The 27,538-nt window shown below is 37.1% G+C and overlaps 1 protein-coding gene across 18 annotated transcripts in view; it reads right to left on the reverse strand.

Annotated features, from left to right (window-relative positions):
• The window catches only part of MYT1L (myelin transcription factor 1 like), a 299,623-nt gene that overhangs the window by 26,534 nt on the left and 245,551 nt on the right, over positions 1-27,538 (reverse strand). For all 18 annotated transcript variants that reach the window (XM_050316721.1, XM_050316731.1, XM_050316729.1 and 15 more), the window contains one exon: positions 3,821-3,883. In XM_050316721.1, coding sequence (XP_050172678.1) covers positions 3,821-3,883 — 63 coding nt within the window. The remainder of the gene's footprint in view (positions 1-3,820; positions 3,884-27,538) is intronic.

A 27,538-nucleotide genomic window follows, 5' to 3' on the forward strand; every position in this document is an offset into this window, starting at 1 on the left:
GAGAAAGAAACAAAATAGAAGATTAAATTTTTTGTTTCAGCATGACAAAAGGTACTTCAGTGTTGCGTAGCAGGTCCTGTTTTCAAGAACAAGAGACAGAAACAGTGATAGCAAATTTTTCAGTTATTTTGTCTTGTCAAAACCAGTGAGGACTGAGAAGAAGAAGCAGAGAAAAAGGTGATGCAATTGCAAACAGAATTCTGTGTTAGTAAGGAGAAAATAGAGAAAAACAGAGTTTAATGCTTCAAAGTCATAAATAAGTCAATTAAAGAAAGGGAGGAATGCTGGCACAAGATATTGGACATAGTGCATTACCTAGAAACTTTTAGTGAGATGGCATGGCTACTACATCTATAGTGGTAAACAGAAGGGACCTAGAACTGTTGCTTTGACACAAGACCAGCAAGCTCACCTTTGTACAGCTAAGCTCTCTATCTCTGTGAAGCAGGACAGCTACACCCATATTGCTTGTAGAGAATGATATGGACCCACGCTGAGCCCCAAATCGTATCTCAGAATTGCCTGGGAGAGTTTCAGTGGCACAATACTGTGCCAGGGGTCCTGTCAGCAATGTAATACTGTAGGCATCTGTGCTCTGATGAGTGGACCCATGCTCACATCCCATTTCACTTCTTGTTTAGATGTAGCAAACCATGTCCCTTTTTAAAGCAAACTTCTCTTTATTCCAGCTTGCCCAGTGGACACCAAAGTACCATAGTTCCCTCCATACAAACTAAACCTCAGAAAACCTGTGCCAATTAAGAGCAGTTTTCTTCAAAAATAATAGTATTATCTGTACGAAGACAGAGGCAGGAGGAAGAGAGTCTGAGAGCTTTAGAATAAGAGAAAGCCGGCTCTGGGGCAAGGGAACAGTTCAGAGACAGGTTGATTCACTGCCCCTCATACAACCTGGACTGCAGAGAGTGAAGGGACAGGAGTTAAAGATACCCCTAGTTTATCTCTGAGACTAGTTGTACCTACTGTGTGAGAACAATTGGGATCTGCATCTGAAAACTAAACAGTTAATAGAAATTCCTCAGAAAGCAATACTTTTTTTAGTAGATGTACAGATGGGTATGCTTGTGTATGATGACATTTTCATAACAAAATCTGAACAAAGCATTTCTGCCTTGACTAATGATTTAAAGCTTTCTGCATGTTACATCAATTTAATTATCACCTACTTATTGGTATTTTGGTGCATCATCTCTCTGTAATAGATCTTTCTATTCTGGCACTATGATTTATTAGAAAATTCTAAGACCTTTCAGGTCCTCTAAACAGACATTTCCAATAGACAGCTTCTGAGGTTATGATTAATTAATTTTTCCTCTGACAGTGGATTCACTCAGAAAACATATGTCTAGGATCAGCTTTTGCTTTAATTTTTTTATCCTATAATAACCAAAAGCTATTACAAGGTAAGCATATTACTTCATTTTTCTATCAGTTTAATTCCTCATATATGAAGACAAAAGACAACAAGGGAAATTCAACACCAGCACATGCTGATACAACTTCTGGCATAGGTTGAATGGGTGCAGAGTTATGGCAGAGTTAAATCTGCCTCCATGTGTGCTTGCTGTTGAGCAGCCATTTTAAATACAGCTGATACCCAGGCATCTCAGCAGCCATTTAGGAGAGAAGTCTGTCATTCTTTCCCTTCTGAAACTGAGAGGGTTGTAACTGATCGTATCAAATATAAACAAAATACTAACTCAGATGCAAGCGGAGCTAAATGCTAATTTTCAGTGTGGTAATTAGAAAGCTCATCTGAGAATGTGCTGTGGGGTCCTTCATACTCAACAGGTCTAGATTTAGGCTACTCGTTTGTGCCCTTTAAAAGAGCATTAATTTTGCCAGCCTCACCACATCAGAAATGACCTTGACAGATATCATGACCTGAACAGTGTAAGGCCAGCTCTGTGCAAATGTGACAGGTCTCCCAAGGACACTGATGGTTTTAAGCAAAGAAGACATTACGTCTTCAGTGCCAGTGCTCCTGTGCCCGCAGGCAGCTGAAGACCTGGGGCTGCCAGAGGCCTTTTTGGAAGAGAAATTAAAGAGTTATGTGGTCAATATAGATATGGTGGTATTTCAAAAGGTTGAATGTGTTAAATCCCAACTGACTGGACAAATTCCAGATCCTTTAGTTTTGCAGAATTACTTTTTATATCTTTATACCTGAGTATGCTGCAGAATCAAATGAAAACTTGGTCCAGAACTCACCTGCAAAAATGCAAGACCATAAGGTTTTACAGACAGAAGTAGGTAACGCCACCCAGATCAGAATCTGGTCCTACAGAGGCCAGGAGACAATGCTCAAGGAAGGGGTTTAAAAAATGTCAACATTCAGTGATTCTCCCCTGTCAACCTTGGCAGCTTTTAGGTTTCTTGTTAGTAAGGTTTTTCATTTGCATCTTCACTCTCCTGTCTGTTTCTCGTTTAAGAGATGATCAAACACATAAACAAAAACTTCCTGAAACAGCAAAGTTGGGGCAGAGCTGAACCAAGCATAATGCTGGAAGAGTGTGATCTGATAAATCCACATGTAGTTAAATGTAGTTCTAAATTTGACCTTAAATCCCTTCGAAAATGTGATTTAATTTCCTATATCATATAGTTGCTTTTAAAATGCTTATATCTTCCCCTTTATAATATTATTTGTACTTTTGGAGTTTAACACTGCATTACTGAAATTGATATTGTGATCTTTCATTTTTACAGCAGGTAAAGGTATGGTACATTCCCAATCTCTGTTATTTATGTTTTGACTTTGAACTGTTCATTGCTTTTACTGGGAATACATTTAAACTGGGAATTTGTATACTGACTAGTTATAGTCAATTTTAAACTACAGGGACTTGGTGAAGCAAGCAACCATCTAGACTCAATAGTAATAGTCTGCATGGAAGTAAAGAGCCTTTATTGACAAAAGAGAGGTGGAATACACTATTACTCTTTGATTAAACAGTAGATAGATATTTACAAGATACATTGCAGCTTTTCTCTACTGATTTACCCTTCTCAGATAGCCAAAGGCGAATCGCTAATTACACACCATTTGTACCATTACCTCTACAGTGGTATCCCCATAAATGAACAATACCCTAATTAGTAAATGGGAAGCTTTCTCTGGCCCTTAGTAAGGATCACAGTTACAGTTTAGGCAGTTAAGGTAACAGCTTTCATCCATAAATTTCTCTTTCCATTCTTCTGTCTTGACAATGTGTTGCAATTTAATGACAAGCCAAGCTTTATGCTGAGATGTACTAACAAGGTTGGTGCGTATTAGATGAAAGAGATACTTTTCCCCTCTGATTAAAACTTGTAAGACTTCAGTTGGGAGAGGAGATAAAGAAGAGGGTCAAATTTTGCATTTCAAGGAATATGGAGGGAGTCTGGAAGAGACTGGCAGGAACAATCAGGAAATATAATTTGTGGGAAAAAGATGTAGGAATAGGATTTGAATCCAGACTGTGAAGAGAAGAGTTAAGTCATTCAGAATGCAAAGCAACAGAAATTTAAGAATGTTGAATTTCTTCCTTGGGTTAACAGAGATGGTAGAAAAACTGAATTTATTTTGTATGAAGATTTTGCTTGATATTAGCAAAAATCTTTCTACCTAGTTGAGTTGTGAGCCATGTTGAAGCTGAGAAATGTTATCCACTGGTGATAAATAGAATTAATTACACCAATGCATGTCTAAGTGCAGCACTCAATCCTACCTCAGTATTTAGAGAGGGAAGTGAGGTCAGTTGAGGTCCCTTCTAGCCCTTCAGTTACTTGGTTTAAATAACAAAACCTTCTCTTTACATACCTTCGATGTGAAGCATAATTTCCAGTAATATGCCCAGAGCCATCACACCCAGGGGTGGGACACCTACAATAATAATGGAAGAGATACAGTTACTGGCAGGAAAGATACAACTGACCATTATAAAATATCCATTGGCTCAGTCCTTGTTTCCTCAGGTGCCAGCCCTGGGAACCTCTAACCATTGCTAAACCTGAGCTTAATTCCACACCAGGGACAAACGCACTTTTTCATTCACAAAATGTTTTGTTTGCTACTCTTCAGCTGCCCACTTAAATGCTTTCTGGATATCTCAAGTACTAGCAGATCAGTGGAGATTTCCAGCAGCAGCCCACCATCCCTACACCACCAGGAATGAGTAGGGTTGACAGCAAATGGAATACCCCCATGGTGTATGCTTAGGTAATGGTTAACATTGCAGCAAGTCATTTTGTTTTCCACTGGAGCTATTGCTCTGATCTCCTTGCACAGTGTCATGGGGCCGCGCCATGGAGAGGACCCTTCACTCCCCATGAAGTGAAGGAAATGCCTAAGAAAATGGAAAGATATAGACAAACGCTGGCCTCTTGCAGAGAAGTGGTAACCCTCTCAAACACCAATCAGACAGAGAAGTCACTGATGGTACAGCCTTCAGTGGAATTTCTTAAAGTAGAACGACATTAGAGTCATCAAAGAAAATGGATATTTTTTTTTACATTGCAAAGATGATTGCAATCATCACAGAAAAAGCTACATTATAATGCTAAGTAAAATCATTAGCTGGTATTTGAGCTGCTACACTAAATCACAGAAAAGACAAAAAAAGAATTAATTTATATTCATTTTACTGAACAGACAAATGCTACAAGAATTCCAAAAAGTCACTTTTCTTGAGCCTGAGTTTTGAATTTTAGCCATGCTTTTTAAAGTTTCATTTGAAGAAATCATTCAGATTCAAAAAAGCTTGCACACAAATTCAGATGTTGCATTCTGAAATATCAGATTTCCATTACATTGAATTTTTCCACTATTTGAATCCAGAGTTCATTCAGACTTTGGCTTTCACCTTTTAGTTACATGTATGCTTTTGTATGCTTTCCTCAAAGTTGGTCCATACTGGTAAACTTTCATTTCACAGAGGTTTCTGCAGAGACTTGAACATTTCTTAAAATCAGGAATTAAGTAATCCAGAATTCAGTGCAGTGGAGTTGTCACATTCCATTAAGATGAATTTTAGCTCTTTTGAGATAGTAAACATTACATACTTTGAGGAGCTTAGCAGGGCCAAACTTCAAACATGATTAATGCTACCTTGAAAGACATAAATTAAACTGGAATGTATTAAATGGAATTCTCATATGATCTTCATCTGGATCAGTTCAGTTATTCTATAGAAAACATTAAAATATGGTAGCAATTCCAGGATGTGAGCTGGTAAAACTTCTGGGGTTCACTATATCACTGAAGTTTCCCTTCTATATAACAGTCTGTGCACTTTGGACAAGTCTAAACAGCATCCTTAATGACACTTCTCCTGCTCTCTTGTTTTCTGTCTTTGCACACGACCAAATATATGACCATGATCTTCAATACAAGGTGTATTACTGTGGCTCTTAATATCTTAAAGACCAACATACAGGTTGACATCACACATCAGTCTCTCTGCTTATAGAAAGATAAGCCCCATAATTTCTGCAAAGATTCTTCTGATACAAATTAGGTAAAAATATGACCCTTGATAAAGGAGTCATAGCTCAGTCCATATGGCTTTTACACTTTATTCTTTGCTGTGGTTGCACATGGCTAGCATAAACTTTGGCTGTTCCTTTAAATTAAAAATAAATAGTCAGAGCATCTTATATGGAAGGTCTTATAATTTAAATACTCCATCTCTAAATATGTAGATGTTCTCATTATTTATTTTCATTTTTAGGCAAATGTTTTGAGATCTATGGAGAAACAATCTCTTGTTTCATTTGTTTTTTTTGATGCTAGGTAGCTTCAATGGTCTGCCTGTTTCCTAGTTCCATCAAGACTAGCTGTGTCTCTGAAGAGCCTGACTGAAGCTTCTAAGATGTTGAATCAAAAGATATAGGAATAAAAATTAATTAAAGGAATTGACTGAACTTTGGCTCTAAATGTCCATGGCATTTAAATGAATAAAGGAGAATCAGGAGCCACTGGACTGTTCTTCTGCAGTCTGTCTAGGGTACTACAAGAAGTCCTTCTTTATGAAACCATAACCTGAAGCCACCATTTTCCTCTCCAGACTTTTCCACCTTTTTGAGAATAAGCTATTAGCAAAACTGAACAATATTTCTTCTCATCTTTTCCAAAATGTCTGTTACAGGTAGCATAATTAATAGTGTCTTACAAACAGGATTTATAAGACGCATAGTATGTTCCGTCAACAAGTCTTAAAATAAGACCGTTACACTTCAAGCATTTGGACAGTCTTACACAATTTAAAAACTAGCTTATTTCTATGTCATTTAAAAATTAAGCAATTGAAGTAAAGAAGAAATTATCCAGCTGTAAGTTTAGCTGGGTATCTTCACAAAGTGCTCTGCACAGTCCACACCAGTTTAAAATCATACTTTTGATTAAAGCAGAAGAGATCTTTATGTAGGCAAGAATTTCAGAAAGACCTTTCAGATTTTGATTTTGACACTGTAATATTTGTTTTCAAATCTCATAAGCTTATCTTTACCTAAATGTAACAGATGAAAAGACAGTTCAATGCAGTTGGTAAGAACATTTTAAAACTCTGTTACATTTATATTTCTTGCTCTTTCCATTCTATGGGAAGTGCTTCTAACACTGTGAAACTTAGGATGCAGATATGCAGCAGTCTGTTTCAACTATGAAGTTATTACAATACTTATTTGCTATCCTAAGCAGAATAGATAAGGAGACCACCACAAGTCCTTGTGTTATTGGAATTGGGAATCTGTACTTTCAGAATGTCTGACTATATGTAGGACTTGCATATACCTTATTACTTTACTATCACCTACCACCTAAACATATTTGACTCATATCTACCTGCAACAATGCCAGAAAGATGTATGTATGGGCGCTTGTAAGGGGCAGGTGATGTGCAACCCTTTGAAAACGAGCATCAGAGTATGTGGAAAAAGAGATATACAGTTTTTCTCACTCACTCAAAGTAAATGTTATTTGGCAGGATCAGAAACTTATTTGTAGACTTTACATAATAGCTTATTGCAGCAAAGGAAATACTTAGTGCTGTAACAAGGGAGGTGACAAAAGAAACTGACCCTGTGAAGAGTGAAGTTCAGGACATAAAACACTAGCAACCTGATCACAAGTTCAGGGCATCCACTAAAATAAAGACCTTGTCAGTGAAGGGGAATGCAATTAACACTGCCTTGATGTTCCATTCATTTCACAGACCATCCTAGAGAAGTATTTTTGGGAACATAAGCAGAAGCAGAAAGCAGGACAGGCAGCAGAACAGCAACAGCTGTGGCAGCTGGATTCAGTATTGGACTTAGATTCAATAGCAGGAATGAAAAAAAGGTGAAATTCAAACTGAGAAAAATACACTTAAGCTCTGCTACTGATTCTTCAACATGGAAAAACTGAAGGTATGCACCAATTAAAACAGACTGCTGGCAGCTTGAAGAACTCAGGGAGGTTCTTGGGACTAGGGAGGAAATGAATGCAATGCCCAAATGGGCTCTGGGAGGATTTTTTCAAATGCCAGTGGTTAAAAGCCTTGTTGAAACCTCAGCTCACAAAACCCCCCAGCTCTCATCAGCATAGTGCACTACGAATATGACCCATATTTAAATCTATACTCCTAGGTTTTTATCTAGGTCTACAGGAGTGAGATAAACTTACATGTAGCTTACAAATTTAGATTTATAGCTCAACTAGCATAAGAGCAAATAGGATTTTACACAAAGGTGAAAAGACAGAACTGCGGTAGTTTTGTCCTTATTTTTGTGTATGACTGTGGTTAACTTACTTTTGCAAATTATTTTAACACATAAATTACCTCTAAAGCATACCAATAAATCAAAGATATAGAAAGTGCTTCGACATTTTATTTTTGTGCTGAGGATATCTGCTCCCACAGAAAAGAATGAAACCATTAATTTCTCTCACACTGGCCAATTTTAATGAGTTCCTACAAACTACTTCTCGTGACCTGTCATCAGTAAGATGGTGTATCAGCACTGAAGACTGATGTTACCTTTACTGTTTAGTTTACAACACTTAATACCTACTACATTGTGCTTCTAGTCTTTCCTTGAGAAATAAGTGAACACACGTATCAATAATATAGTCTACCAGAGAGAATATTCTATCAATTACTAATTAAATATTTAAAAGATGTAGATAGCAACCCAATAGAAAAATCGTATTGAATTGAATAGGGGAATAAGCCAGGACATTGGGCAAAAATTCAGAATGGTTCTTCAGAATATTCCAGATGCAAAAGAAGTGAGATTTAATAGAAAATTATCTTTCCTATAGCTTTATTTTGACCATGCTGTCCATCTCTGTAGTAGAGGTGTGATTTGCTGTTGAAGGATCAGAAAGGCTAGAGAAATATAATTGTTTCCTGTGGGATTTTTTTTCATAGCAGAATGTAGAATTTCTTATTGTCTGGTGATTTCCATCTATTTGAGATTCTGTTTTATTTGACTGAATCACCAGGAATGGAATTCATAGGTTGGGAGGCTGGAAGACAGACACAACAATACTTGCATTTCTATCCTTCATCTGAAGATCTGAGCATATTTTACAAACTAAGGAATAAAATCTCACAAAACTCCTTTTAAAATGGAAGAATTTGGCAGAGGAAAATTTGGGCATAAAGAGGCTAAATGACTTTACACAAAAGAAGAAAACAGCCTAGAAGTACAGATTCTTATTCACTGCTCTGTTTGCAGCTATAAAGCCATATGTCTTCTGATACTACACGTAAATTCATAAACCAAATATTGTGGGTTTCTTTTTTTTTTTTTTTTCCTAGTGAGGTAGTTCTGAAATAAAAGGCTACAGAAGTAAAACTGTAAAGATATTGCAGTTCCCTGAATTGAATATGTGAGAAAGGAGGAAAAAAGGGGAGAGGACAAGAAAGGGAAGGGATGAGAAGATGCTTTGTCAAATTAAAACCTGCAATTTTCTGTAAGGTATAGTAAGTTTATTGTTTGTCTATCGCTCTGTGAATTTGAGGGCTTGTCAAAAACAATAGGCTTGCAGTTCTTCACAAACAAGTCCTCTTTTTAATTACTTAAGAGGCCAAAAGAGAGAACAAGTATTCCTCCATTCTTTCCCTATGCCACTCACCACAAACCTGCAGGAAGCACTCCAGGGTGAGAAACAAGATCATGATCAGAGCTGTGTGGTCCTCAGTAGAGATTTTTGGCCACAGGTGTGTCACTAAGCGGCACTGTTGTGGTTATGAAAACACCTATTTAGCAGGAACTGGACAGAAATCATCAACTCATTTTGTCTTTTGTTTCTGAGTAGTCAGAGCAATGCCTCCCAGCCATCACTTTTTAGCCAGTTCTGTGAAAGCAATCTGAATGTCTAAATCTCTAAAATCTTATTTTCAGTCCCAGGTATTTTGGTGGATTTTCAAACTTTAATTAAGTATGTGAAGTGGGAACACTGCTGATTCTTTTCCTCATGAAAACACAGGAAAGCCATTGTCTGTTCTAATTCCAGTAGGAAAACAGATGATTTTCCACTTTGATCTTCTTGTCTTTAATGGTCTATTTTTTAACCATAGCATTTGATTTCTGAATTCCTATGATGATACCTTCTTTTGATGCCTAGACAGAAACATCCTACCTACACAACCTATCCACAAATTTGCAATGGAAGACTGTTTCATTAAGATGGATTTATTTTCCCCTAATTTCCTTTGGTGAAGCTCCACATCTACATACTTCTTCACTCTTCATTTTACTCCTTCCATTTTCTTTCCTAGTGCCTCTTTCACCTTATTTTCCTGCAGTGAAGGAAGAACCTCCATTTGCTTTTGCCCCATGGTTTGCTTTCCATCCATATTCTTCTTCAGTGTTTCTCTTCCACATTCTACTCCTTCCTTTTCGAAATCCCTTTTCTTCCTCATTGTCTCCTCTTGCCATGTCAAAATTTTCTCTCTCTCTCCCTTTTGGTTCTTCTTTTCTCTGTTCCCTTTGGCTGATGTCTTCAAACTCTGTTCCCCTGTCATCCCTTCCTCCTTTCATGATCTCTAATAACCTTGAAGTTGACAGTTCTTTCTTCTTTCCGTCTCTTTATTGGTTTTTTTTCCCCATTATCTTTTCTTTCATCACCCTTGTTGTCCTCCTGCTCTTTTCTCCCCACTGATTTTATCATTCCCACAGTCTGCATTGCTTGTGGTCCTCTCACATTGCTAAGATGACTGGGTACACATTGTGCCCTTGTGTCAGGGGAGAAAGTGCTGTGTGTTGTGAAACCTCAACACAGAATTTATTGGCTGCAAAGACTCAATGAATAATTTTAAATATCTTAAACTTTTTTATTTTCATTAAAGTCCTTGTAAGCTTTACCACTGGCTTCAAAAGGAGCAGAACCAGGCTAGCAAGAACTGGGCTTTTCTAAAAATCGCATTCAGAGCTCATCTGAGCTCATTTGAATTGGTTCAAGAGGCAACATAAACTCTGAGGGACAGGCATGCAGATAATGAATATTTCAGTGGATCTTATGTCTATGTTTTCATGTTCAAGACTAAACGTACATTCTAATCCTCACAAATACACCTACAAAGTCGTGAGAAGTCAGACCCTTATAAATATCAAAGGTTCGTAAAGATGCATTGTAAGCCAAAAATAAAAAAAAAAGAAGTTAAATTTAGATCCATATGTTAATTATTTTCCTGTATTCATTCTGGATAGAAGGAACATTTAATCACATAAGATTTCATTTTAGCAAAAGTGCTAAATGCTACTTTTTCATATGTAAAATACTGTTAACATTTCTTACTTAGCAGAATGCTACTGACAAGACAGGATTCACTGCAGGTGAGAGGAAAATTTAAAACCCAAACCTACAGCAGATATAAAGGAAGAGGATTTAAGGAAATAAGAAAACATTGTGGTGGAAGGGTAAATTAGTGAATTTAGAAAAATATTTTTCTGTCTTGTCAGTTGCTTTTTGGCATTGGATGCAATGCAGTTCCAGTAGGAATGGACAGGAGATCAGGGGATCCAGACAAGGATCCCTCGTAGTGGGCCATTACTGAGCCCCCTCAGAAGACACTGGGAGAAGGGCAGATTGGAGATTGGACAGAAGTGTAAAATGGAAAGACCTGTTGTTGCCACTTTTACTATACAGTCTTTCTACCATGAGGGAATGATGCCAGGCCTATGGAGCTAGTCCAGGCATGAGACTAAAATAATTTTGGCTCAGAGGCTTCATAGAGTAACTTCAGTTTCTTCTATCTCTGAAGAGAGATTGCTCTGTCTCTTTCTCTCTCTCTCTCTTCTTACCTCTAGAAATCCCTAGCAATAGAATGGTTCTGAACTGGGGATAGCTGACTGCATACTCTTTTCCTCAGGTAAAATTTAATTAATTCCCTGACTTTCTGCATGTACAATTTTTCTGTCCTTAGCTGCTGCTATTATCTGTATTGCATTCCTGCATTTTTTGAACTGTGTGTGGGTGAGAAAGAACATAAGATGTTTTTTAATAACATTGAAATCCATTTTCGTATAAGCAGTCTAAAATGCATCATGCTGGCGCTTAAATATTGCTGTGCGCTTGAATGCACAGATACACATGATGAGTTTAAATTAATTATATTGCTTGAGAAAAAATATCCCTGTGCCTTCCATTACCACCTCTGCATGCTGCCTGTTCTGCTAGCAGTTAGGACTTCCCAGTTTCCCAGCAGCAAGTGCCATGACGTGCTGCCCGCTGTTCTCACATCTAGCACCAGCACATACCGCCTAACATGCCAGTTGCCAAAGGCAGGGCATGTGCCTAATGTGAAATAGCTTCTGTGCACAACCCAGGGGGTGCTCCGTGCTCAGAAGCTGCCAGGGGGAAGCTGTGAATCAGTTCTCTCCCTGGGCACCTTGCCCACGCTTCCTCTCCTGCCAGCATTGCCTGCCTTGGAGGCAGCACTGGCCAGCTGCAGATCCCCTCCCTGCAGCAGAGAGCACTTCCTGGCACCAGGGATGAATCAGTTCCAACATATGCAAATTCAAATATTCACTGCCAAACAGCTCAGCCTTTGGAAAAAAAGCTTAGTTTCTATGTGAAGGAGTAACATAAAATGATTGAGGCACAGAGAAAAATGCAGGAGAAGATAGTCTTAAGAGAACATGTCCTAAACTAGGAACAAAGCCACGCAAATTCTGCCTCCTAACAGCATTGCTGTAAGCCCGTGCTAAAAAAAACCCCAAAAAACCAAAACAAAAACCCACATGGGCTTCTTTCAGTTAATTTGTGTTGACACATTTGTTTCTGAAGAAAAATGTCCTATTCCTGCTTGGTCTATTAATATGGGAACCACTAAGCCTCTTGAAAATATGTCACTCAGTCGCTGCACAGCAAGATTGGTCCAGGTTTGCAGAACAACCAGTGACATCATTTCTGTAGATCGCTGTATGTGACAATGGGTCCAAGAGAAGCACTTGAAGACAGTAGCATGGGTACAGCATATTAGTATTCTTCACCTTAAAAGGTGTCTTCAAAAGCTCGTACAACTGGCCCAACTTTTCTATTTATGATATAAATGAAGTCTTAGCTAAAAATGGAATTAAAATTAGGCCAAATGCTAAGTATTTTGAAAATGCACACTTTGAACTAGGTGACTTTTCCCCTGATAAGTACACTGTGGCCAGTAGTCTGCTGGCTACCTTGAACACCATAAAACTATCAATAGCATAATTCCTGAATTGTCATCTATCTGCTGCTGCTTCTCCCATGCTCTGTTCTTTCGTAGTTTGTGTATCTTTTCCTAGGTGAAGCAATTACCAAAGGGTCTGGTGGGCACAGCAGTATGACCTTGAATCTGTCACTTCCTGAGAGTTTCCTAGAGGTTTGGCATGACTTTAACATTTATAAGTCTGCAATACTCAAAAAGATCAGCATCTCCCCGAGAAATGATGAGAAAAATTATCAGATTAGGATTGCTCAAAGCAGAGGAACTAAAGACTAACAGCTTCCATGTAGTCTGTAGTCTTAACCATCCACTAAAGTTGTTGGTAAGAGATTGGTATAAGCCAGTGTTAGCCATTCCTTAGCTATTAGCTGATCTGCTTCTTGTTTGAACAGAACTGTTTGACTTGTGTATGCACAAACTCTTAATCAAGAGAGGGATTCTAGAGGATCACAGAAAAGGAGATGGATCAAATGCATGGGGGAAAGAAAAGGCAGAGGGGAAAGGATGGAAAGAAGAGCACAAAGAAAGTTCAATTTATAGGTCTTTCTTCAAAACAGTGTATCTAATATTGCTATGCAAGACCAAGCCCACAAAATATTTCTAGGTCTATATAATTAAGAAAGATGTCCTGCCTCCAATGAGAGTTCCCTTAGCCTAGAAATATGTCAAAGCCATAAATGAACAGGATTGTAAACTGCTGTGAGTTATCTGGGAAATATATCACAGGCAGCATGAGGGCTAAGAGGTTTGCAAAAAAACCAAAAAACCCCCAAGCCCATTAAAATAATCCAAGTGACAGAAAACGTAATAGGCCAGAATTTTCTTCAATATTAACAACTTATTTCTTACTCTCCTGTTCCAAAAGAGCAATTAAAAAGATGATTTTCAGTGCACGTTCAGAAAGGTAAGATAAGGTAAATGTAATTGTTTGGTGTAAAATGTGTTTAGGTGACTAATTGCATCTTAAGGCTGAGAGATATCTTTTGCTCCACATGCAGTCACTGCACTGTATTCATTAGTAACCTTGAGAAATGCTGCTGTGGCATGAAGTTCCCTTTACTGGATGGACTTTTACATCTCTTCTGTATGTCCTTCTATTGGAAAACACCAATAACAGGGGGAGGTTAACATTTGGATAAAGGAAGCAAACTCTCAAGGGTTTCGCTTTCCCAGACAGATAAAGCAGATACTACTTTCTATTTTGGGATGAAGACTCTATAACAAGAGTAAAATCCTTCGGTTTTCATTTCATGAAAACAAGCAGCTTTTTCCCTCTAGGCCCAAAAACATTTGTCAGAAGCCTAAGTGAGGAAATGTGAAAATATTGAGTGTGAATTATATCAGACTGTTGGAGGCAGTCTGGTCTAGTAAGAAGGCTAATAAACAGTGCAGCTTAGGGAAATGGAGTTTTGTTACCCATTTTCTGTCTGAATTTATACTAATTTTTGAAACCTTCTCAGACTTGCTCTAATTTTTCATGTGATTGACTTAAGATTCGTGCTCCACCTACACAGACTTTTTAGTATAATCTCACTGTTGAGCCTTAATTTACCTCAGGTATGCAATGTTAAGCATGACTTAATTCATAGTGAAGGGAAAAAACTTTAGTGAGAGTGTAGTTCTGAACCTATTTGGAAGGACAGGCTGGGCATAACAACAGCTATGCCCACCCACAGAAGCACTCCATCTTACTGTCTCGAGGTATAGTCCAGTAGCAGACACTAGGCAGACAAATCAGATATAATAAAGTAACAATTAGGAGGGTGTAATATTTTTTGTATTCTTCCCACCACCAACACCAAGCTGCAAGTTTGCATTGCTGTAAGATGTTGCTGGATGGTTATGGGCCTGAAGCACTCAATACTCAAGGCTGAGAAAGCTAGCTTGGTCATTCTTATGAAGAGAATCGTAAGCAATTCCCCGATGTCTACAAATGTCTACACAGGATGGTGTGATGAAGGCACAATAAAAGTTTTCTCAGAGCTGCACAGCTGAAGGAGAGGCAATAAGGGGATAAAGGTCAGCATGGAAAAGCCAATCTTTTATAAATGAAACAAAAATTAGCATCAGTCTGGTCAAAAGCTGTGATAGTTGTGGGAACTCTAAGTTTCACAATACTAACAACTTGACTGGACAAGGTCCTGAGCACCTGTTCCAACTGGACTTGTTTTGAGCAGGACATTAGACTAGATAACATTCAGATATCCCTTACTACATGATTTTATAACTCTGTAATACGTCTTAAAAGCAATATCAGAGAGCATATTGTTTGGCCTTCCAGTGGCAGTACAGATGCAGCCCTTCCTTAGAGACTGTTCAGAAAGATCATGCACTACCATTCTACTCGATTTCAGTGCTTTTGGATAGTTCAAGTTCAACCATCAGCTAATTTAGCCATATAGCTGTATATATTCAAAATGTCTGTGTATTTCTCTGTATTTCTATATGTTATTTTCTGCAACTGAAAATGATGATATTGAGGTCCAGCTTGCAGAGTTAATGAATGCTCAGAAATTCTCAGTGAGGTAGATGAAGTGGATCACACCAAACATCCTGATCAGTAAGAGGGACTGCACCTGAGACAATACTTCCAGTTTCTACTCTGGGCATACACCTGCCTCTGCTTTGGAGTTTTCTGTCTACCCTGAAAGGATGTTGCAGCTGTCTAGGTAGTAGTAAAAGAAGCAACACAGCTTTTAGCACAGTATTCAATACCCTGAAATTGGTGTCATTTCACCCTAACCTGTCAGACTGGATGAGGCAGTTTGCACATTATGTGAACAAAGGAGGCATCCGTTCAGTGAGGGTATGAAGCACTGATAAGACTATTAAAACTGTTTCAAGCCAAACTATTCCTTTTTCTGTGGGAATCTCTAACTGTATTGAACAGCACTTTAAGTAATAATTCCAACTTCATAAGAATGTTCCAGGATATCATTAAATAGAGCACTGGAGAATGAATTGTGCTTTGTATTGTCATGGGATGTGCTCTGATGTCTTTTACTTTGGCTCTCCTTACTTTAAAGTCAACAAAGGGAGAAGTTTGTACAGGGAGAGTTTTGTACAATTTCCCCTTCTGCAACTCCCATAAGATAAGGCAGTGCAAGCTTGGTTTATACTGTAAACATCTTACAAAAGAGTTATTTAGGTTCACAGTCAATTGCTGCAGGAATAGTTTCCTAAACAGCTGTGCAGAGTGCCAGGGAAGCTGGATACAACCAGGGATAAATAGCTGTGCAGCACAATGGCTCAAGCTCTACTGTACCTTAGGGGACAGAGCTCCCATGCACTGCAGAATTAGAAAAGCAGCTCTGAGTGAGAGACTAACTTTGCCTTACATGATTTTTACAAGAAGAAGATTTCTGATTTTTTACAGTAATACACTTCTTTTCCAAAAAGACTTTCTGTTTTAGTGTGCGTGTAGCCAAATAACCCTGAGCATCTATTTACTGCTCCTTACTATGATGTCAAATTGACTTGGTTAGTGTTGATAAGAACTTGTCTAAACTGTGATTAATATTTTTCTTTTTCCAGGCTGGTGAAGAAGTTACCACAACTTTCTATATTCAGAGTGGATGTTTACATCTTCTATTCAAACACTTTCAAAATATTTTCTTTTTTTAAATCACTTTTCTTACAAACATTCCTGCAAAATTAAAAGCCCCCAGAAGGATTTGGAAGAAGATTATATGGGGCAGGAACATGGCTGCAACAGAATTCTCTGTTTTGACTACTCTGATTAGCTCAGAGTTTGGGATGCTCAGCTATACCATGATATGGAAGAAGAGCATCTTATAAACCTTCTAGCATAAAGTAGGGATAGGCATAATTCTACTAAGCACTCTTTCAGCCATAGGAAAACCACTAATTTCAGATGAAAATAGCATCAAAAGAAGTTCAATTGAACGACTGGGGAATGAGTTACCCAGCAAACTGCATCTTACAAAAATGTCTCCCACAGGTTGCCACTTTCCAGTACTTACTGTTTTCAACCTTATCTCTTGCACAGAATGTAATCCGTTGGCAGTGTCTAAAGACACTGCCAAGTTCCCCTTTTTATGGTGGGGGAAATTTTAAGAAAAAGTACCCTTTGGATAAATATTCATTACCTTTACATTACCTTTGAATGGGAAGTATCTACATTGGCATGAACAGACCAAAAAAAAGCTTTTCTTAGCCTTAAAGACAATCCCACTACCTTGAAACAAAAGCATTTGAATTTAAGATGGAATAAAATTATTTTTGAGATTGTGCTTGATTATATAAGAATTTATATGGAGATATAAAAGATACCTGGTCTGTGGTACGTTAACACTCACAAGAATTACGTAAAAATTGGAGATATGCGGTCCTGACATGTTTACTTAATACCATTTGTGAATCAGTAGCATTTACAGCATTTAATCTGGGTTTGGTAGAGTTAATGTCATAATTTTTAAAAATGGAATTAAAGTCAGGTAAACTATTATTAAACATAGTATCCTGGATACAAATCCTGCATATAAACTTGTAGAAAATGATCTCTCATATGCATTCAATATTAATAATTTTTAATTTACAGAGGTTTATTGGATCAAATAGAATTTAAACAAAAGTTAAAGAACCTCCTTACCAATATGTGACTAATTAAACTTTAAAAATACTATTTTCTTCTAAAACAAGTTATGATAGGACTCTGTCTACAACAGTATCAACCTGAAACTGTTTTTTTTCAAGTGTAAGAAGTGAAAACTCTGCATGGAATTTGGCCTCTCACTCCATTAAAAACACACTGCTCAGGAAAACCTTTTCACAGTTACAGAATGTAATCTTGGATCCAAAGCCAGCTAAAGACAGTGGGAGGTTTCCACTGATGTGGTTGCCCAGAGCAGTTGTGAATGCCCCATCCCTGGAAGTGTTCAAGGCCAGGTTGGATGGGGCTTTGAGCAACCTGATCTAGTGGAAGGTGTCTCTGCCCACAGCAGGGGGTTGGAACTAAATGATCTATAAGATCCCTTCCAACCCAAACCTTTTTGTGCTTCTATGATTCTATGACTTAAAAGGACTTTGAATCAGGTTTCAGTAAAGAATTTGAACCGCTGAAGGACTTTTTCTGTGAATGTGAGTGTTTACAATTAAACCTTAGGCGGTTTAAAAAAGAAAAGAAAAAATTTCTTAATTTCATTCTTTCAGGTTCTTCACACTGAAGTCATAAAAATTGTATTGGGTGTTATTCAAAAGCAAGGCCCTTGCCCCTCCTTCATTACACCTATACTTATGGAAAATACTTACGCTTTCCTGACAGATGTTTCTTGATTAGTGCATCAAACAAATCACCACCTACAATGGTTCCTGGAGAAGCCTTGAGGAGAAACCCATAATCTATCATTTTGAAAAATTATTCAGTTATTTTCAGATAAATTGTTATGATTTCCCTGTTTGTTTTTTTTCCTGTAATTTGTTTACAACTCTGTTCACAGGAAACAAAACCAGCAAATTATCTCTGCAGTATCCAGCATAACAAACATTTACAGCTTTTAAATTAAAACTTATTTGTGAAATTCCCAGCAGTTACTGAATTCACTCCCTTTAAAGAATAATTCTGGTACTTAAAAAGAAAAATATACAAATATTCATGAGAAATAGCAAAAATATTTTTATACCTATTGTCTGACATAATGTCTGATTCATGGCACAAATAGAGATTCAGGTCATAAAGTGAACAGCAAATCTTTTTTTACCTATTAAACTCTGAATTCAGCATTCAGTAGACTGTGTTTAATGCAGGGTCATTTAATTTCTTTTAGCTATCATCAGTTTATATAAGAAAACAAAAAATCCCTAAGCTTACAGTTTTACAGGTAAAATGAGTTAAGTTGTGATTTGATAGGTCTTCTTCAGAATACTTTTTGTATGCATTATGTGTTCAAGAAAAGTGCCAGACTAACTGGCCTGTAAAAATACAGTTCTCTACCTGTAAAAAAGAAAAGAAAGTCTATGACTTGGTTTTCTTATGAACTGTATGTGAATGTTTTGATTCCTTTCCTACTAAATATATAAGAAAAGTGGTTCAGTATCTAATATTTTTTGAATAAATTATATTTATAGTTCTTTTAACTGACCATAGGCTTTCATAATTATGTCCCCATTAATCTGCAGTCTGAAAACTTGGAAACTACGTCCTGTTCATCTCAGTGTACTGTTAACTCTGAAGTCTGAAGAGGGTATTTCAAATATCACTCTGATTGACTACTTTTCAGCTCATAGTTTGAATGAAATTATGTAAATAGTATAATTCTGGAAACTGCACCTTAAATATAAGTTATTTAGATTTAATTTTTATGAAGGGTCTCTCTTTTTTTCCTTTTTTATCACATTCCAAAAATAATACCTGACAATAGTAATGTGCTTATACCTCAGTCCTCCTCTGCCTCCTTATTACACAAAACACACTGCTGAAGCTGACTGCTGTATAAGCACAGTCAAACTACAAAAATAATTAATGATGGCCAGTGTTAAAGTATTCCTCAAAATCTAAGGTTGTTTCACACAGTGTACACCAAATGAGCCCATGCTGAAAGAGCACAGTGTCTTTATCTGTGGAAGGAGAGAAATCAGCAGACTCTGAAGCAGTGGAAATTTCGTGTGTTAGGGTAGAAGAGTACCTCTTACATGCAGATGAGCAAATGTAAATTCCACTTACTGGGAATACAAAAATATTGTAAAAGAAGATTATGATGTGGTGTTTATGAGGGACACAGGATATTTTAGAAATATAGAACATTGATATAGATACTACAGCGCTGCAAAAAATTGTGCCACATAAAGTCCCAGTTGTACTGAGATAAAAGTAAAGGGATGAATTTAACTGCATGGCAAAATCAGATGTTACTGTGCAGATACAGACACCACGTAATTGAGTTAGCAACTGGCCACTTTAAGAAAACAAACAATGCAAGGAATTTTTTAACTTCAAAAGATTTAAAGAAGGCAATCAAACATGAATGCTAACCCAAGAGAGCAGCTGAGGGCATCTGCCCAGATTATCACTGTTGTATCTTAGCGTAACTCCACTGAAGGCAACGGAGCTATGCTAATTTACACCAACTGAGGATCCGGACATTCATATTTAGGACTTCAAGTGACAAAATTACTTTTCTTTTGGCATATATATTAAAGGCTTTTGGCAAGTCTGACCAAACACAGAAAGTGCAAACCACTGCATTTTTAATTCTCCATTTAGCAACTGTAATAGTTTATGCAACTTCCCATGGGGATCGCCTCAGCACTTGGGATATACCACAGCATCATGTTGCAGATCTTTGCGGATCTGGATGGAATGAGCAATTGGTTATGATCTGTTGATTTGAAGCAAAAATGATCAACATCACAATGGGAGTTTGCACAATAACCAAACTGTGCCAAAGAAAAGACCCTTGAATTGATTACAAGCAAATGCCAGGCTGAATGAGATCAATTATGTAGGACACGTTTAATGACAGAGAAGTGTGACCAAACCCAAGGAAGACAGACGCAACTGTACAGATGGAAAAACTCCAAGACAAGAAGGCCTTAGAGAGATTCATTGGGCATATTAACATAGCTAAGCAAATTAATTGATAATTAAGCACAACTCTCAGAATAGTTGCTTAGAAACTGCACAGAATGGCACTGGAATGACTGACAAGAGAAAAGTATTGAAAATTAAAATAAACTGTCAAATAAACATTCACTCTGAAATACTTGGTGATTAGAGAAGAGCTAGGAACCAGGGACTGTATTTTCAAAACTGCCTAAGTTGTTATTGCAAACACTGAATTCCACTTTCAAAGTTAAGCATCTACAAGTTGCAGGGATGTGGATACCCAGCACGTACATTCCTTCTGAAAACAAAGTTAAGACTCTTAAGTCATACGGGCTGCTTTGTAAAAATTACTGTAATTCGGTGATTATTCATCTGAATTGAGATTATTTTGGGTAATAACTGAGTAGCAAAAGGTTTTAAATACAGATTAAAATTCAAATAGTAAAAAAGTAGAGCTATTATTATCTTTTGTTTTAAATAATTAAGTCCTTAAAGAAGGAGGCCATGAACTATTTGGGTATTGTAGATACCACTATGCAAAAAAAGCCTCTAATTTCAGAGCATTTCACAGTACTACAACTTACTAAGGCCCTGATTCTGCAAGGTGCTTCATGCAAGCAATTTTGTGCTTGCATGGAACATTTCACAGTATCAGAGGTATCAATATGCAGATGGCTTTTAAGGAGTTTTTTAGAGAGTACATGCTTTTAAGACTACCTCTCAGTAATGAAAACAATGATGAAGAATTTTATGTAAACAAAATTCAAGTGTTTTCCACTTTGGAGACAAAAGTTGACAAACTTAAGTGAGAAAAATGGAATGACTCAACCTTACCAGAGCCTGAATGAGTTATTCTAACAGAGAAAAAGCCCAGCCACTTCCATATGTAAAACTTATTGCGACTACAGAGATGAGGTTGCTGCAGATGATGGGTTTCTATACAAAGGACATTATCATAACACCACACAACATGAGGTTGGAAATGCTAGGTATAACCTACAGTGCCCATTTGAGTATTGAGAAGTGCAGGAACAGAGCCCAAGGTGTTCTGTTCTGGCCAGGCATGCATGCTGCCATCAAAGATAAGGTATCCAAGTGGAAATCTGCAATAAATACAGGAAACAAAAATGCAAAAAAAACCCACTGAAACCACATGAGATTCCTAATTTCACTTGGCCCAAGGATGTAGTTGAACAAAATGGGAAAGATTATTCTTTATAGGTGAACTAATAATTGGGGATCTATGTTCCTTGGTTTTGTTTTTAATAATTTAAATTAGACTTGCACACTAACTTGCAATTTTAAAAAAACATTAAACACTACAGTTTGTTCAGTTTGTTTTACCACAACATTGCAGATAAGTTAATAAAACACTATAATTTACAAATGGTTCACTCTAGCAACTTTTAACATTTCTCCAATACATCACATATGGTCTTTGCAATTACATTTTCTATACAAAAGTTAACTAAAGCATCAAGGAATTTCAAAAAGTGTCTACAGATTCAGAGGATATATACTTAGCATCAAATGGGTATTTCAGCATAACACAAGGTTACTTACTAGCTCAACAATCTCTGTATTCAAGAAAAACTGTAATGACAACTTCTATTAAGTTTCCCACGTAGGAAAAAAAGACATAAACAAGAGGGGTAAAAAAGTGATAAAAAGAATGGAAATGGTTATTTCTCTTGCAAAAAAGAGTAATTTTCCAAGATAAAAGTGACTGAAAACTATATAATGGGTCTCGGTCTTGCTGCATTCTTACAGGAGGACAAATGTAATCTCAGTAGGAAAATGGAAGGGAAGGGTAGTAAAGGGAAGGCAAGGCAAGGGATAATCTGTGCAGATGAAGCAACAAATGTACACCCACGAACTGAACATCAGAAACACCTCAACTGGAAAACACAGAATGTAGGTGGAGAAATCACTTCAGCAGCTAACCAGATTTCTGCAGAAATAACTGGTTTTATTAGATAAAGTGACTGCATATTGGGAGAGCTATCAAGGTTTAAAAGAGTATAGGTACTGATCAATGTCCAAGAATAAAGCCATTACCTATCTAACAAGGGAAATGTTTCTATGGTGTTTTACTAATATATCCTACTAATTTTTGTTTCTGGATTTTAATTTTTTCTTTTAGAAGGCCTAATTTTTGCAAGATGTCTAAAGCAAGGAGGAAGATAGTATTTTTTCAATAGTTTATTTTATATATTCATAAGAATAAAAACAACAGAAGCTTCTCCATTTCTAGGAGGGTATCCCTTTTTCCCAGTTCTTGCCTAGCAAACTACAGTAAAACCACATCAATAAGAATCAATAATAGAGATTACAGCACTATGGAAGAGCACCTCCTAAACCTACAAGGTAAGGATATCCTTTCTATCCAGAAAAACCCTGTATTTCATGGAGTAGTTTTTCCTAGAAGAGTCATGGCTAGCAGGGAGAGCTTCAGAGAAGTTCACTTTTCTATCTGAACACTGCTAGGATGACACATCTGGGAACAGGGAGACAAAGATGAAAGGAAATTAGGAGAAAGAGTAGCAGATGATCAGCAAGAATATGGAAATTAAGGCAGAGTGACACAGAAAAAAGATGGAGGCACAGAAATTTTAACTCACTTCCTTGTGGAGAACATGGAAAAATAGACTGAGCTCCTCACTTTGAGTTAAGAAGAGATGTGGAAAACAAAAAGCTTTCACTGTAGTGAGGGAAAGGAGACTGTACTCCTCCCTGTAAGTGCCATAGAGAAATACCAAAAGACATCCACCACAGAAAACAATGACATGAAAAATCCACACAGGTGCTTTGGAACTGAAGGATTGGGCATATTACAACAGTATCAGAGAAGTATCCAAACTTGAAGGCACCTACTCAAACTGCAAACCTTTCTGAAGTTCAGATTCTTCAATATAAGTACTAACAGGATTTTCTGGTAGAAAACTGACTCAAAGAAATGAAGGTAAATGTTGACAATGTGATATTCAGTTCCATGGCAGACCAAACTAACATCTAGTTACCCAGGGCCTTTGAAACACTGTGATTATTTTTACATCAAAGTAGCACTAAGTAGAACTAAGGTTGTAATTTTCTGTGAGTCTCTGGTACCCGAGTTCTCTAGTTCCCACATTTGGCAGGACACCGAGTAAGAATGTTCTCAGCCAGTATGCTGTATTTTGTCTGGGATTGATTTCTGATGATCAAAATGTGTCCTTGTAAAAAAAATAATTAATTTCAGCTTTGAGTTGTTGTTTTTGTTTTGTTTGGTTTGTGCTTTTTTAAATTTTATTTTAAATAAGATTTAAAGTGCTTCAAAATGTTGCTTTTTAATAGTATTTATAATTCCACAATGGAATTACAGTTTTGAAGTAGTTGTAACTGCTAGAAAAACCTGCTATGATAAGGAATAAATAAGGAAAACTGATAAGAAAAAGCCCCTGGGTAAGATTAAACTGTGTTTAAATTATGAATATTTTAATATTGGTAGCTGTCACTGGGTGGGCTGTTAATTGCTTTCCCATCACAGTTAAGCTTAGTCATCAGTTTAGTATCCCTAGGTCCTTTAAAAATTAGTTGCTCTTCACAAGTATTATAAACCAAAAATCTTAATACAGGAAAAGTTTGGATCCTTGCCAGACACCCCTTCTGCAGAAAGCCTTAAAGCTGCTGACCTGGGTTTTTGTTTGTTTTTGTTTTGGTGGTTTTGTTTGTTGTTTTAGTTGGATTTTTGTTATTTGTTTAGTTTTGATTTTTTTTTTTTTTGTCAGTAGCAGTAACTGAAAATTAAAGCAGAAGAAATTCTTTTATTATTTGGAGATCACTAACCAGGCTGTGTAACTGCTTTGGTCTGCTGATAAACTATGCACAAAGATTCTCGTGTTTCCACCTGGGTGAAAGTGGAAAATCAGACAATCTGCATCGCAAACCTAAGCAAGAAGCCTTACAGATGAGAAGCATGGGTGGTAAGGAATACTTTTGCTGACTCTGGAACAATTTAACTGAAAACTGTAACATTAGTGTTCTAGGAGCCAGGAAATGTGGGTGATGGAATCCTGGAACCACAACTACCAAAAGGCAATACAGTAAGCATAACTGTTAAGCAAAATAAACTTTCATCTAACCTTTTTGGATTCTTATATTATTTGACTGATATTATTCATCAATATTATTTGAAATGTCTGCTATTTCATGTTTTAGCTGGGGCAGAAAAAGAATCAGTATATTAGCAAAATTCCAGTTAGGATGCTGCATTATACACTATTTGTGTGTGCTGTACAATACACAAGGAGATTATGTGTTGGTAAAATGTGATATAATGGCTTTACCAGCACATATGTGCTACAAGGTAAAGCCACAAAAGTATTAAATCCTTCCAAACTATGCAGTCCAGAAATATGATCCCTACACTGTACTATCAACTCCTCTACTGCACTATCAGTTGTTGTCTGTACCCCACACATTAAGCAAGTATTTGCCAGAAATCTTTATGGAGGACTGCAAACAACTACATTGAAAACCTGAACAAGAAATAAAAGATGAAGAGATGAGAACAGTACAGATTGGTAGGAACAGGACAGAAGGTATCTCAGCCTGGGATACAGGCAAAAAATGTGTGTGTATTTCCCTCTATAGCCTGGGGCATGAGCCAAGGTTACTGATCCTCACTACCCTTCTGCTGTCAGAAAATATATATAAAACATACCAGTAATGTCCCCCTCCTAATCCTGGTGCCCGCCCATGCAGATCACTAAACCTTCTACTGCTGTTCGTTATGACAGCAGTCCAGCTGACCTGTATAGCAGATACCAAAAGTTTCCATGGTGGCTGGTGGCCTGACAGCCAGCCAGTAGTATCCCATACTATGGAATGGCTTCTTACAGGCTTGCTCATTTTAGAAACAAGGAAATTATACTCCCAGACTCACACACAGAAATATAACAGATGTAAATGAAATACTTCACAGTTCAAAAATTTCAAAATCAAATTCACTTATGTAGCTTTGGTTTAGCTGCTTTGTGCATACTCGTTACATTTACATGATCACATCTTCTTCCCTCTTAAGCAGAGAACAAGAGCATAAATGAGAGCTCTATAAAGGATGCTGCCTTCCATAGGACTCCTACTTCCCTGCTTTCAAATATATGTGAGATATGCTAAGATGCTTTATTTCTGTCTCTGTACCAACTTCACAGGATGTAGAGGCAGAGGACAATAAAAATATAAATGTGATGGAGGCTGGAGATGGGCTGATCAGACAAGGAGCTTGAGACAGGGAATAAGGTAGAAAAAATGATGAAAAACAGGGCAGAGCAAACGGGCCAAGTGGAAGCTGGGACTTTTGGGGTAGGAGAATGGACATCTGGCTGTTCTGAAACACTGGACTCTGTCCCACTTTTTAGAGTTCATCCCTTTTCACAAAAGGTCAATCACTCAGCATGTAGATCTGCTGAATTCCCACAGCTCCAAGCAAATTCAAGGGAACTCGGCTTTGAGCCTATGCAGTTCTCTACAATGTGAAGAACTAGCAAATTAAACCCTGAAAGTATCCAACTGAGCAACTGAAATTACATGCCTAATTTTTCTGGCTTTAAAATGGGATAATACCAACACTGACTTATGTCAGAGTATAACCGAAGATGAATATAAATTAATTCTTTTAGAACTGAGATAAATTAATTAGGAAACATGCAATGGTAGTGACAAATGTGTGAGTGAATTAGTAGCTACATCTTCAGAATGCAGTTTGAGAAAACTGCAGTGAATAACAGACAGGGTCTCACATGGGATAATGAGGAAAAGAGAAGAAACTGTAGTTGCTTAGGCAGTGATTACTGTCTACCCTGTGCAATGATTTACTGTTATCCTGTAGAAAAATATATGATCAGAAAATGAAGGGTTGCCATATAATGCAAATGCAAAAGTGAACTGAGTTAAGTAAGCCTGATGAAAATTCTGTGTTTTCAAACTTAGCAGAGTTTTATGTGTTCAATAGGTATAATGATAACTGCTAAATTAATAATTTATACTAAATGCTAATAAAGAATAGATGTTAAACCTAAAAATATACCTTTAAATTAATCTTGTTCTCTTTGCTTAGGCAAAACTTGAAATAGGTAGAGAGAATGGCATGAGACAAAATGAGATCTCAAATCTAAGTGGTTGTTTTTTTTTTTCTTCATGGTCTCTACTAGATAGGTTTGATGTTTGATAAAGGAAGAGAAAATGGGGTAATTCAAAAGGACAAGTAGAAACTTTATAAAGCGTTAAAGCAGCAAAGTATGTGCTTAAAATATTCATGCTGCCTCAAGAGTTTTATCTGTGTTTTGTTCATGTATTTACATTTCCTCGAATTTCTACCACTTGACCCATCACAACCCAAAATCCAGGTCCGAATCTGAGTTTCTCTGGGTTGTGCATATCTTTCTCTGCTTATACTTAAATGTTTTCCCTGATCTCATTTACACTCCCTTTTGCATATCCCATAGCCTTCTGGCAGCATATACCAGCATGACCTAAGCTAATAATTTCGAAACATTAGTTTTGACAGTGTGGGAAGGAAACTAAATTTTGCACCTATTGTTTACATCTAACAACTAGGGTAGCTAAGACTAGAGAGCAATCTTATTCCGGCAGTTTTCTCATGCTTACTTTCTTATTTTTTCCATGGTTTACATCAAGATTTTTTTATTTTTTTTTTTTAATTAGGGTATGTAGTGAATTCAAGAAATGCTATTTAAGGTACTTGTGTATTGTAAAGACGGAATACTTCTTAGCGTGGCAGCATAAGCTATCCACTCATGCCTTTTCTACTCAATTTTCCTAATTTCTCGTGAACATCTTTCCATGTTAACCAAATTACCAACACAGGAGTACCACTATCTCACAGCACTAAGAAATGCTATAGCTCTTTCACACAGAGAGTTGCAGTAGAGTATATGGTGCAGGAAGACAGAGCAAAGCTAAATCTCACAATTCTCTAACATTCATTGTTCACAACTGTTAGTCCAAAGAATTGAAGGGAATTGTAAAGAATTAATTTTAAGTAGGGGAATAACTAAGTAAACACTGAAAAACATAGTCAAATGAGAAAATGCATTAGACTGATAGCAATGATACGAACCTGGTGAAAATTATGCAAGAGTTTGAGAAAAAAAATTGCTTTCTCTTCCCTCCAATCTGTGTCTGAGAAACTACAGCGCTTTACTGCTTGTGTAATCAGAAGTGTTTCATCAGTCTAATTGTATGAGAATTTTCTGTTCTAACTAGCAAACTGAAGGTCAGA

Source organism: Myiozetetes cayanensis, unplaced genomic scaffold (assembly GCF_022539395.1).
Source record: "Myiozetetes cayanensis isolate MyiCay16 unplaced genomic scaffold, myiCay2020 scf2-11, whole genome shotgun sequence".
In the NCBI taxonomy this organism is placed as follows: Eukaryota; Metazoa; Chordata; class Aves; order Passeriformes; family Tyrannidae; genus Myiozetetes; species Myiozetetes cayanensis.